Raw genomic sequence first — 13606 nt, forward strand, 5'->3', positions numbered from 1 at the left:
CATTTTATTTTCCCTGTTTCCTGCATTCAAGAATATGATTACATTTCACAAAGTACATAATTGTCTGTGAAATGCTTTGGGAATTTCTGAGATGGGTTAAATGCACTTGCAATGTTAATTTTATGTGTACTGCTGATACCTGCATTTGTTCTGCAAAAGAATGTCATGTTCTTTCTGATCTTGTGGACAATGGTTCTGGGTGTGACAAAGATGACTCTTGACAAGTATAAAAGGTCACTTGCATTGAACTGTACCAAATTTGGGTAGGTTTATTCTGCTGGCAGCTAAATAAGTCACATTAATAATTCAAGAAGAAAGGGTTTGAAAACCAGGCTCAATGGAAAATGAGTAAAAAGAATTCCTTTTTTGCATCACATAATTGTGATAGTACAGATCTATCACCAATGTATATAGTGTATATAGTTACAGTACCTAGACTGTGCTTACAGCGATTGGCTGAGAGCTAAGCCACGCCTACTGTCTGGACCTTAAAGGGTTGTGTCCCTAGCCAGGTCGGATCATTCCGGACTGGTCGGCCACCTGTGAAGAGCTCCTGTCTTTTGCTAATAAAATCCTTGGTTTGGATCAACAAGTCTTTGATTCTTTCGACGAGCTCTACAATAATATATAGAAAATGCTTGTAAACTCCAACTCAGTAAGGTAGTTGTCTCTGCTGCCCTGCAAACATCATGAGTTACATGCTGAGTTTGAGATCTTCATCTTTAGTGTTCTTTTCCTCAGATATCCAAAGGCTGAGGTGGCACTTTGGGAGCGATGGTGAATTTCATCATTTGGCTTTATTCATGAGTGATTTCTGAGTTCATCCCATGTTTTCTAGAGTCTCAGCGTAGACTTATTGTTGGGGGATAGTGTTGTGCAGTGGGGTCAGTTTGGTAGAAGACCTATGATATGCAGGCATTAAGTGGCAGGCCCATTTTCATGTACGCTTCAGTGAACAAGCTCAATGAAAACTTACAGTTCAGGCCCCAGAAACATGAAAACTTGTGACTGCCATTTGTGTACAGCAACTTGATGAGGATGGAGTGACCTTGGTCCTAGAGTGCAGGTGACATAGACTGAACTGTTTCCCTTCGATCCTGTGGATCAACTCCACTCCAGGGCAAAACCTGTTGGAGGTGATGTGTTGTGGCATGCAAAATTGAAAATGGGGTGACAACGATTGAACAGCCTCGTCTGACACCAATTTGTACTGAGATTGGGCCAGCTGTAGATTGTTGGCTAAGATCAGAGCATTCATGGCATCATTATAGCAGATATAGAAATGAATTCCTGCAGGCAGGCATGTTTGATTAAGGGGATCTCCAGTGATGGCCTTTTAGTGAAATCAAAATGGTATGTCGATTAATGCTTTTCCTTGGATTTATTTTGGAATGGTGAAGATTGTGCCATTGTACCTCTGGATAGGTAGAAATGGGCTGCATTTATCGTGAGCCAACACCATCAAGTTGAACATTTTAATGGATAATGATCAATATACCTTTTGATAATTTATTTTCCAAATTACACAATTTTTTCAATTATCCTTTTCCTAGATTTAACAACAATGGAAGCGTCAGTCTGGGCTCCACAATGACGGCAATTGAAGCAAAACTGACAAGATCATTCCATTCGGACTTCCTTGCACTGTTAGCTACCTTTCAGTAAGTAATTCTTTCCTTTTTTCCACTGAAAACAAATTTAACCCTTTTTACCACGGTAATAGGAAATTTCTATTGTATTCTATTGATCGAGGAGCTTTGCTCCATCTTTGCTACTGTGTGGTACAAGGCATAAAGGGAATAGGTTTCGAGGATAAAAGACTTTGTAAAAGTAAAACTTTGTACAGTGAAACCCTCTTATCTGGAATTCAAGCAACTGGCAACCTCAAGCAATCGGCAAAAAAAAAATTGTGGTAGAAATTATGGAAGCTTAAAATTGGTATGGCTCACCATACAACATGTAGTCTCATGCAACCAGAAAACTCACTTATCTGGCATCTACCAATCCCTGTAGGTGCCATACCAGGGGTTTTACTGTACCTGGATACCATGCAGTGGGTGCAAAAGAAAAGAGGTGATACATTGTTATCTCTCTCTATTTTTTACCAATTCCACAATATTTTCAACGCAACAACATTCAGCTGGTAAACTACATTTAACCAACAGTTTTAACTTACCGGTAACTGTTGATTGTAACATTTTGGTGTCTTCCAAAAGTTTGTCTTGTTAATCATTTGCTTTGTGTTGCAACACATAAAGGTTCTTGCTGTGTTTCTCGTGACAAGCTTGTGCATTCACCTCTACTCCGTAGACTGAAGACAGAATACATGGAGACAATAGAGCATGTGGCACATTCTTAAAGAATAGTAGATTTAAATATTTTTAAATTTAAACATATAGCACAGTAACGAGTTTGTGCCGCCCAATTTATTCCCAATTAATGTACACCCCCAGTACATTTCGAATGGTGGGAGGAAACCAGAGCAGTGAGGAAAACCCACGTTGACACAAGGAGAACGTACCAAATCCTTACAGACAGTGCGGGATTCAAACCCTGGTCCCGATCACTGGCTTGCGCTAACCGCCACACCAACTGTGCTCCCCAAATTCAATTTTCAATATCAATATTCTCCTGGAATAAAACAGGATGTTACCTTTTAAAGCAAGGAGACACATTGATGACAATAAGAGTTCTAGGTAGGGAGGATCTGCCTCAAAAGAAAATAGAAAATCTTGGTGTCTCAATTTATGTTCTCAACATCATGAGTCACACATAAAATTTTAAGTTCGTTTGACCATGAAATTTTAAGTTGCAGGTGAATCACACAGATCAGATGAACTCAAAGTCAAACATTTAAGCTTCATTTGTTTCAACGAAAGTGATCAGGAGTTGTGAGATATTGAATTTGAAAGAGAAATATTCAACAAAATGTACTTTGATGATCTCAATTGTTCTTTTCTATCCAAAATTGCAGCAAAATCGACAAATTGGAAATTAATGTTATCAGCCAGCAGGAGTTCAGAGCTGCCATCGAAAGCAGGTACATTTATGGTTCACCAATCAAAGGAGATTGTTGAACATTTTCATGGGAGGATGGAAATAATTGGATAATTTCAGAGAGCAGTTTTAAAAATTGCCAATGCTACCAGGTGATAATGACTGTTGAAGGGGTGAACGTGAATAGGGAGGAGTTAGCCTTTGTATTTTCCCCAAAGTTCCCACAGTTTCTGTTCTCTTGCTTCATGGTGGTATTAGATAATGGGTGAAGGGGATAGGTGTTGGATAGTTAGGGGGGAAAGAAGTGGCATTGATGCCTAGACAAAGAAAGAATGTTACCAGAACTGGTGGGCTTGAATTATAAGGAGAGCCTAAATTGGCTGGGACTTTTCAACCAGGTACACAGAAGGCTGAGGGGGGATGTTATAGAGTTTTATAAAATCATGAAGGACATAGACAAGTTAAATAGTGATTACCTTTTTTTCCAGGGTAGGAGAAACTAGAGGGCATAGGTGAGAGAGGGGACCTGGGTTGGAACCCTTTTCATACAGATTGTAGTTATGTGAAATGAGCTACTAGAGGAAACTAATGGCAGAGACAATCACAATATTCAAATGATATTTGGATAGGGACATGGACAGAAAAGATTTTGGGGGTTAAGGGCCAAATACAGGAAAATGGGACCAGCTTGCGCAGATCACTTGGACAAGTTGGGCCAATGGGTCTGTTTCCGTGGTGTGAAACTCTGGGATTCTTAAGGTCTCGCTTGTTGCATCAGCCACCTTCTCAGATTTTTCGAAAGTGCCTCACATCCAGTTAAGAATTTTTGGAATTAAATTACTGCATAAATATATATACAATTTCTGGAAACCAAGATCCATCCGACAGCAGTGATAGTGACCAGATTATCTATTCTGGTAATGTCAGTTCATGGATACATATTGTCTAGAAGGCAGATGCATACTTCAGTTTCATGTTTCGACTGAAAGGGAACCACTTCGACGATGCAGCATTGCCTCAGTATGACATTAACTTTCATTTCAAGTCTCTCTGGGTGAATTTATTTTCCCTGGAGTGATCTATTATCATAGAGTTTACTTACTGCCAGATTTTGATAATTTCCCTGCTGCAAACTACCAAACAATGTTTATACAGCCCAGTGACTCCTGAAAATTGACTTGTGCAATGGGTAATTTTCAGGCAGAATTGACGTTGTGTCCGACTCATCTCGAGAGTGTCATCATGCTCACTGCTCCCCCTCTGTGCACTCTGTGCACAGCAACTTAGAGACATAATGATAAATGTCTTACAATACAGTAACAGAGCCTTCAGTGCACCGTGTCAAGCTGATTGTTGTATCTGTCTACACCAGTAGTTTTTAAATATTTTCTTTCCACTCACATCCCACCTTAAGCAATCCCTATGCCATAAGTGCTCATTGATTAGTAAGGAATTACTTAAGGTGGGATGTGAGTGGGAAGGGAAGGTTGAGAACCACTGCTCTAGACCCAACTGTTACTGAAATATTTTGCATGAAAAAAATTGTCATTGGCCCATTTCCTTTGGAGTTATGAAACAGTGCACATAACGAGTCAATTAGGTACGATTAAAGCAGTGGTTTTCAAACTTTTTCTTTTCACTCACATACCACCATACTTAAGCTTTCAATGCCTTGGCAATTCAAGTGTTTGTCTCCAGGCCAAATATTCCAGATCCCCTCTAAATTTATTTTTAAACATACAGTACAGCACGGTAACAATTACACCAAATTGACCTACACCCCCAGAAGATTTGAAGGGTAGGAGGAAACCGGAGACCCTGGAGGAAACCGATGCAGACACGGGAGAATTTTTGAAATCCTTACAGACAGCACCAGATTCGAACCCAGTCACTGGCGCTGTAACAGCACTACGTTAACTGCTCTGCTGATGTATTAGAACCATAGAAAACTACAACAAAGAAAACAGACCATTCGGCCATTCTAGTCTGTGCTGAAACATTATTCTGTTAGTCCCATTGACCTGCATCCAGTCCATAACCCTCCAGACCTTTCCCATCCATGTAGCTATCCAATTTATTCCTAAAACTTAAGCATGAGCCCACGTTTATCATGTGAGATGGCAGCTCTTTCCAAACTCCCTCCACTATCTGAGTGAAGTTCCCCCTAATGTTCCCCCCAAACCTTTCACCTTTTACCCTAAAGCCACATGTCCTCTCATGTTTATCTCCCAGTCTAAGTTGAAAAAGCCTACTTCCATTTACTCTGCCTATTCCCCTCATAATTTTGTAAACCTCTATCAAATCTCCCCTCATTCTTCTTCACTCTAAGGAATTAAGTCCTAACCTGTTTAATCTTTCCCTATAACTCAAATCCTGAAGACCCAGCAACATCCCAGTAAATCTTCTCAGCACTCTTTCAATCTTACTGATATCCTTCCTGTAGTTTGGCAACCAGAACTGCACTCAATACTCCAAGTTTGGCCTCACCAATATCTTATACAACCCCACCATAACATCCCAACTCCTGTACTCAACACTTTGATTTATTAAGGCCAAGATGCCAAAAGCTTTCCTTTCAACACTATCTACCCATGACACCACTTTCAGGGAATTATGTATCTGTATTCTTAGATCCCTTTGTTCCTCTGCGCTCCTCAGTGTCCTACCATTTACTATGTATGTCCAACCTTGGTTTGTCCTTCCAAAATGCACACCTCACACTTGTCTGCATTGAATTCCATCTGCCATTTTTTGTCCCATTTTTCCAATTGCTCCAGATCCCTCTCCAAGCTTTGTAAACCTTCCTCGCTGTCCACAACACACCCAATCTTAGTGTCTTCAGAAAACGTGCTGATCCAATTTACCACATTATCATCCAAATCATTGATTTTGACAACAATGACCCCAGCACCAATTCCTGAGGCACACCACTAATCACAGGCCTCCTGCCTGAGAAGGAATCATCCACTACCACTCTCTGTCTTCTCCCATTCAGCCAAGGTGGTATGTGGTTATCTGCACGGTTTCTTAACTCCAAAAGAAATGGGCCAATGACAATTTTTCCAAGCAAAATATTTCAGCAACAATTAGGTCTAGAGCAGTGATTGTCAACCTTCACAGAGCACCAATGGCATAGGGATTACTTAAGGTGGTATGTGAGAGGAAAGGAAAAAGGTTGAGAACCACTGCAGTGGATAGTTCCTCAGGGTCCAAGTAATAAATAATGTTGTTCTCCCACATCCCCCCACTAGGTGGCACTGTTAGCCCTTTTGCAGTGACAACAGGGTTTTTAAAAAAGGAGTTTATTCTGAGATCCAGTGTAGAGAGTAGTTTCCAAAAGCAGCTGGGTACTCCAATGGCTCGCGTCAGCTGAGCATGTTCGATTGTCAAGAAATGTGCATTTGTTGGTAGCCTAGCTCTGGAAGGTTTGTTTCCACGTTGAGAGGTAAAGAACATCAAAAACATAGCATTTGTTATTACTTTTCAAAGTGTTGTTAACTTTCTCCTTCATCTCTTGATTGATGGACATTTTTAAAAATGCAGATTTAACGATTGGCCACATTTATTTTGCAATGTCATTACTTTCCACCTGCATCCCTGTGAATGATGCCTTATATTGTTGAGTGATGCCACACTTCTGTTACTGCCACATCACCAAAAGCAAGGAAAGGAAGCCACATTCCTAGCCATTATAGTAACTCCTACCTTTCCTATACTTCCCCAAGATTGGGGTGGGTGAGGGACAGGGGAGAGGCAGTGTGGAAGTAGGGGAATGTCCATTATCCAAGGGTCAAGAGTAAGTCTGGAATGGAAGGGAGGCAATTGAGAGGAGCAAGTGTCGGCTGACAGAAGTCCCACTGTGAAACTGGGGAAAGGAAGAATTCATTGAGATTACTGATTTGACAGGAAATAATATACATTATTCAGTTGCTACAAACCAACAGTTCAGGTCATTATTTTTAAGAAACTCCTTTATATGAAATGATGGAAGAAGCAAATTAATTTCAGTGCGTATACAATGAAATCCTCAGACATCTGTTTGAGTGATGCGTCGCTGGAATTCTTCTCCCACTCCAGATGGAGGAAAGATCATGGGAGATGTTGAAAGAAGGAGATGGATACACTTTTGAAAGATCAGGAATGTATGGGTATAGGGAAGTAGTACAGAAGAGGAGCTGGGCCGATCAGCCATGACCATATTGAATGGCCGATTCTTGCTTGTACCTCCTTATGTTTCCATTGTGTTCAGTGTTTTTTAGTTGTTCTGAAAGAAGATGGTGCAGATCCTGAACCTCCAAACTCCAAGACTGGAATTCTGGAGGTATGCACAGGATGGGGTAGAATCTGCAGAGTAAAATACAGAGCTGATGTTTCATGTTGAGGAATTACTATCAAAACAGAGAAGTCACTTTGAGCAGTAGTTATGTACCTTACCTTGCCTTACACTGCTTTCCATTGCCATTGACTGACAGTGAAATTTCCTTGACTCATTTACATAAGGCAACTCCCAATGCAGTGTTCTGGGTGGAAGGTGGATTTTCCTATGAAAAATATTCTTGTATCCTCAGCCATAAAGAATTCTGACAGAAATCAATAAGCTGGTTCACAAAATATGGTGAGACCCTGAAAGAGGGGAAGAATAAAGCCAGGTCTAAGACCCTAAAGGTGCAAAGCTGAAAGCAAGAGGGAATGCACCCCTTCCACCCAATAATCATCCAAACTCATATCTACAACATGTACAGGTACTCCTGGACTTGCGACCTATGTGACTTGTGTCCATCTGCACATATGACCACATTTTTTTAAAAATAAGAAAAAAATATAAAATTTACACTACTTATGTTGTATTTGACAAACTTTAACATGGATGCAGGGCATACTTAATTTGTTAGTCAGTCTCCTGGGGTCCAAAAGCCTGTGTTCATGTGGGAGTCTTCGGTTGGTCTGTGCACAGTGGGTGCGCGTATTGGAGTTCGGTTGGCGCATGTGTGAGAGTTAAGGGCACAAATTCAATATTGTCAGGGCGCTTAACTCTCCTGCGTTCACCAACCGAACTCCAATACGCGAGCCCACTGCGTATGCACCAACTGAAGACTCACGCATGCGCACAGGAATCAAGATGGCCGTGCCCAGCCTATGGACCCCGGAACACCGACTAACAAAGTAAGTACGCACATTGGCACTCACGTGCTCTTTATCCCTGTTATAGTTTGTCCAATACAACATTTGATTAAAAGGTTTGTTTTAAGATTTCGGTATTCCACGTGTGCGGTCAAAATTCCAACTTATGTCCATCTTGAGATATGACCGATCCTTTGGTTCCAATTGCAGTCGTAAGTCGGGGAGTACCTGTACACTTTTACTGCACACTCCTCCAAAAGAACAAATTTAAATTCTGAAACACTGCCTCCCTCTGCTGGACAAATTGTGGGCAGGCAAGGCAGAGTGACAGGGACGTGAAGAGGCAAAAAAGCCAGAAGATGCTGGAAATCTAAAATAAAAATATGAGACTCTGGAAATATCAAGCCTATGTGGGAAGAGAAACAAAGCTGGTGTTTCAGCTCCAAGCAAGCAAAGAAACGTAAAACTGCAGAGTGTGGTGTGGGGGAGGGGGTTGCCTCTAACAGCAAAGGGCAGCTGTCGATCAAGGCTATGTCATTTCCCCACAGTTTTCTCAATCTTTTTCACCCCAGTGGTGCCCCTCATCACCAATAAAACTTCCCAACGAGTTGGAGCTAATCTTCAGGGTGAATGGAAAACTCTTCAATTTATAGCAAACACAATCCAGAGCCAAAGTCAACCAAACCTCTGGAGTCAGGCTGCAGCAGGCAGATATTGCTGTTATTTCTGCATGCTCACAGACTGAGTTCCAAGCCATAGTTGGCTCATTCATCGTTGTATACAAGAGGACAGCTCGTAGACTCAACATCTACAAGCAAAGGTCCTCTTCCAATCTGCCCCTGCTGCAGAACTCTGCTCTGATTATAAAGGTTCACAGTGTGGCTCTGCAAAACATGGACCCCTTTCTATATTTCAGAAGCCACTCCTTTAAGAAGGCAGGCATTGATAATGAAATTTGCCACTGCCTTCAATCCCCCAACGAAGCCTCTGGCGATTGAGGGAAAGAGTGTTTAAGGATCAAGACCTCAGACCTGGGCAAAACTAGACTGTTCTCTCATAATAAGCTCCTGTGACCTGGATTATGTACAGTGGGGATCTCAATGCACTGGAAAATGCCATCAATGCCGTCTCCATAAAACCATCCAAATTCAGAAGAAGGATAAATGAACCATTGTCAGTGTCCTCTCCCAGAAGAACATCCCCAGCAATGATGCCTAAGTTACATTCAGTTGTTCACATTCAACAGGCCACACCATTGACACCAGACTTCGATAATATTGTTTTCTGAGCTCCATCATGGGGGGAGAGGTGGAGAGAGGAAAGGATTCAGGCAGATGCTGTTAGCTTCCTTTTATTTTGAATACTTTATTTAGAAATTTTTAAACCACAATAATAATTAATTACATTCAATTCTAAATTATTTCAAAATAAGTTATACATGTGGTACATATCCTCCCATCCCCCTCAACCCACCTTCCCTCCCTACCAACCACCCCCCCCCCCCACCAACCTTAAAGGAAGAAATAAAGAAAAGAAAGAAAAAGAAAAACCGGAGAATGCCAAGAAAATAAAACATTGGGGGTTACCAAGAAGTGAGGTCTTCAGAGAGTTAATCCTACATGCAAACCAAAATTTTGTAAACATGGGCTCCATATTTTCCAAAAATAATGATATTTATCTCACAGATTATTTAATTTTCTCTACTGGTGTACATCTGCCAAGTTCTATGTGCCATCTTTCCACGCCTAAATCTATTTCTGACTTCCATGATAATTGCTATACATTTCCTAGAAACTGCTAAAGCAATGAATGCAAATTCAATTTCATAGATATTTAATTTTAATTTTGGTCTTATAGTCTTAATAAAAATAACCGGGTCCTGTTGGAATTTGACCCCTGTAATTCATTCCAAAAAATTACCTATCCCTAACCAAAATTGTCTAACTTCAGCACATCGCCAAGTTGAATGAAAAATGTTCCAACCTTAGATCTACATCTAAAACACAAATCAGATACGGCAGGATTTAATCCATTTAATTTTTGTGGAGTTTTCTGTAAGCTTCCTTAAAGAAATCCAACATCCCCATTCATTTCTGGGAACATCTGGACTGTGACTACTCAAAATGGAGAATGGAGCATTCAGGATGGCATTGAGTACGAGTGTCTTAGTGACACACATAAACCTCACATAAGTAGTGGAAAGTGCAGGCCACAAGTTACCCAACCAACCCTTCCTGTCGTCTATGAAAGATCATGTTGCTCCCACAATGAGATTCAAAGTCCACAAAACTAGAGTAGAAGCAAATAATGAATTATCCTGAGGGACTGCCCACAAACTACAAAGCTAAAGAGACTGAACTGATTTATTTGACTGTCAACTAAAAGGAGGATGATCACACAACCAAAAATGTTCAAGGAAACAGCAAGAGTTGGAAGAGGACCAGAATACAGAAGAACTTGAAAACAGGGTTAAATACTTTAAGGTCATTAACCAGAAGCTAAAGTTCAGCAGCATGTACAAGCATGGGCACTGAACAGGCTTGAAGAAAATTAAGACACAAGCTGTAGAATTGGCCAAGACCCCACAATTATGGAGGGTTGGTTGGAGAGGCCTGGGCACTTCTCACTGTGCGATATGTAGTCTTCAGGACAGGAGACAAGTTGGAACAATGATCAGCCAACTCTCCTGGGCAATGCAGAAGACAAAGCATGGGTAAGCGCAGATGATCCATAGTCAGCTGTGCAATGCCAGCAACAATGAAGCACATGTGGCAAGGAATAATAACAATAACTGATCACAAAGCAATCCTGCGACACCTCCCTTCTGGTCAGACTGAACATTTTCTACACACGGTTCGCTGAGAAGAACAAGCTGATGCCGAAAAATGTTTTGTGTCCCCCTGAAGAACAGGCTCCTTGTATAGCCTCGGCTGAGGGGAGGAGAATCCTATCCAGGGTGAAACCCACACAAGGCAAAAGGCCCAGGCAACATTCCTGGCCGGATACCGAAGGACTATGCAAACCAACTGATGGAGGTCCTTACACAGATCTTCAACACATCATTTCACCAGTCCTTTGTCCCTGCAAGTTTCAAGGCAGCCACCATGATCCCAGTACCAAAGAGGGCAAGAGTAACAAGCCTCAATAACTACCACCCAGTTGTACTAATCTCCACCATTATAAAATGCTTCGAACATCTGATGTGCAATGTATCAAGGCGCACCTCCCAGAAACACTGGACCCATTCAATTTGCCAATAGAAGGCACTGTACCACTGATGATGCCATAGCTTCCTCCCCTCTCTCCATCCTGACCCACTTGAGAACAACATCTCATAGCTGATCAGGCTGCTGTTCATTGACTTCAGCTCACCGCTTGAGCACCGTCATGCTGAACTGTGCCCACTCTGTACTCACCCCATTCCTGTTCACGCTACTGACCCATGACCGCAACACCAGCTCCAGGTCCAAGAGTCATCAAGTCTGCAAGTTTGCAAATGACATGACAGTAGTTGGCTCCTCATCAACAAATGTGTCGCACTTCAGAGAAGAGGTGCAAAATCTCATTAAGTGGTGTGAGAATAACAACCTGAATCTCAACATAGGTAAGACAAAGAAGAGAGATGATTGAGGATTTCAGGAGGACCAGAGATGACCACCTTCCACTGCATATTAATAGCTTGCTAGTGGAGAGAGGGGAGAGCAACAAGTTCCTCGGAGTCCATTTAAGTTTCCCATCTGGGTCACTCAACATCACTTGTCAGGAAGGTTCAACGGCCACTGCGCTTTCTTAGAAGGCTGAGATGGGAAAGGCTACCAGCCAGTAATCTGTCAAGTTTCTACAGGAGCTCTATTGAGAGCAATCCTTGCCGGTTGCATCACAGTGTGGTACAGTTGCTGTAGAGCATCGGATAAGTGGGTCAATTCATAGGATCATTAAGATGGCAGCAAGAATTACTGGGGTCTCCCTCCTACCCATCAATGGGATTTATTTAAAGAGGGCTCCCGAAATCAGGGAGAACACACACAGCATCCAGTAGATAGATACAGAGAGACAGAGAGAGAGAGAGAGAGAGAGAGAGAAAGAGAGACAGAGAGTTTGTGTCTATGTTTCATTTGTATGTGTGTTTTGCACTGTCTGCACCATGGATCAGAGAACACTGATTTGTTGGGTTGTACTAGTACAATCAGCTGACAAATAAACTTGAAAGTAGGAAGGTCGGCCAGAGTCCTGAGGGAATCGAAGTGTGGTGGAGAGATATGGCAGGTGATTCACTGAGAAAGGGCCAGAGATTGGGGACATTGCAGAGGTAAAAAATAGATGGTCTTTCCGATGATACATAAATGAGGTCCAGATATTATTTCAAGGTCAAATATGAACACAAAGCTGCAAAAACTATGGTTCAACTTCAGGTAATTCCAGTGGCAGAGATGGAATCATTGTTTAGGAAGTAGAGTTCATGATAAGATCACAGATATTGGCTATTGTATCAATAGCTTCCTGAATTTTTGTCTTTTAATGTGTTTATCTCACTTTTGAACATGTGTGGCATCACCCAATCATTTGATGAGGAACAAGATAAAAATCTGGAATTGCAAAGCAGCTGGATCAGTATCTGAGAAACAAAAGGCCAGATTTCACAGAAGTAGGGCATTTAGCAGCTCCTATTAATTTGAGTTGCACTTGCATATTCCAGTGCAAAACAATTTTTTAATTCACCAAGTTGCTGAATATGTAATCTGTGTGGTTAACAGAAGAGGACACACAACAGGGTGTCTACTTAAACAACTGTATTGAAGGATTGAGAAACAGCAGATGGAGAAAGAAGTGTAAATTAGAGCAGATAAATTCAAGTACAAAAGGGGAATAGAGTGTTGGAGTAAAGATGTCCTTCTGCAGTTGTACTGGGTCCTGGTGAGACCACACCTGGAGTATTGTGTCCATTTCTGGTCTCCTAATTTGAGAAGGGACATTCTCGCTATTGAATGAGTGCAGCGTAGATTCACAAGGTTAGTTCCCGGGATGGCAGGATTTACGTATGCCAGGCTAGATAAATTGGGGTTGTATACATTTGAATTTAGAAGGATGAGGGGAGATATGATTGAGGTATATAAAGTTATTAAGAGATTGGACATGATAGAAACTAATTACATGTTCCCGATGTTGGAGGAGACTAGGACGAGAGGCCATCGTTTAAGAATACAGGGAAGGCCCTTTAGAACAGAGAGTTTTTTTTTTACCCAGAAAATTGTGGGTCTGTGGAATGCTTTGCCACAGAGGGTGGTAGAGGCAGGTTCTCTGGATAAGTTCAAGAGGGAGTTAAAGTTCTTGTGGACAAGGTTATGGGGAGAAGACAGGGACAGGCTATTGACAGTGGAAGATCAGCCATGATCTAAATGAATGACGGTGCTGGCTCAGTGGGCTGGCCTACTCCAACACCTATCATCTATTTAAAGGTTGGTTTGAGAGAGAGAGGAAAGATGTGCAG

General features: G+C 41.6%; 1 protein-coding gene across 1 annotated transcript in view; it reads left to right on the plus strand.

Moving 5' to 3' along the window:
* The window catches only part of LOC138744298 (EF-hand calcium-binding domain-containing protein 6), a 93482-nt gene that overhangs the window by 49653 nt on the left and 30223 nt on the right, over window positions 1–13606 (plus strand). Inside the window, exons 10-11 of the mRNA XM_069900238.1 lie at window positions 1554–1661; window positions 2975–3040. Coding sequence (XP_069756339.1) covers window positions 1554–1661; window positions 2975–3040 — 174 coding nt within the window. The remainder of the gene's footprint in view (window positions 1–1553; window positions 1662–2974; window positions 3041–13606) is intronic.

Source organism: Narcine bancroftii, chromosome 1 (assembly GCF_036971445.1).
Source record: "Narcine bancroftii isolate sNarBan1 chromosome 1, sNarBan1.hap1, whole genome shotgun sequence".
Lineage (NCBI taxonomy): Eukaryota > Metazoa > Chordata > Chondrichthyes > Torpediniformes > Narcinidae > Narcine > Narcine bancroftii.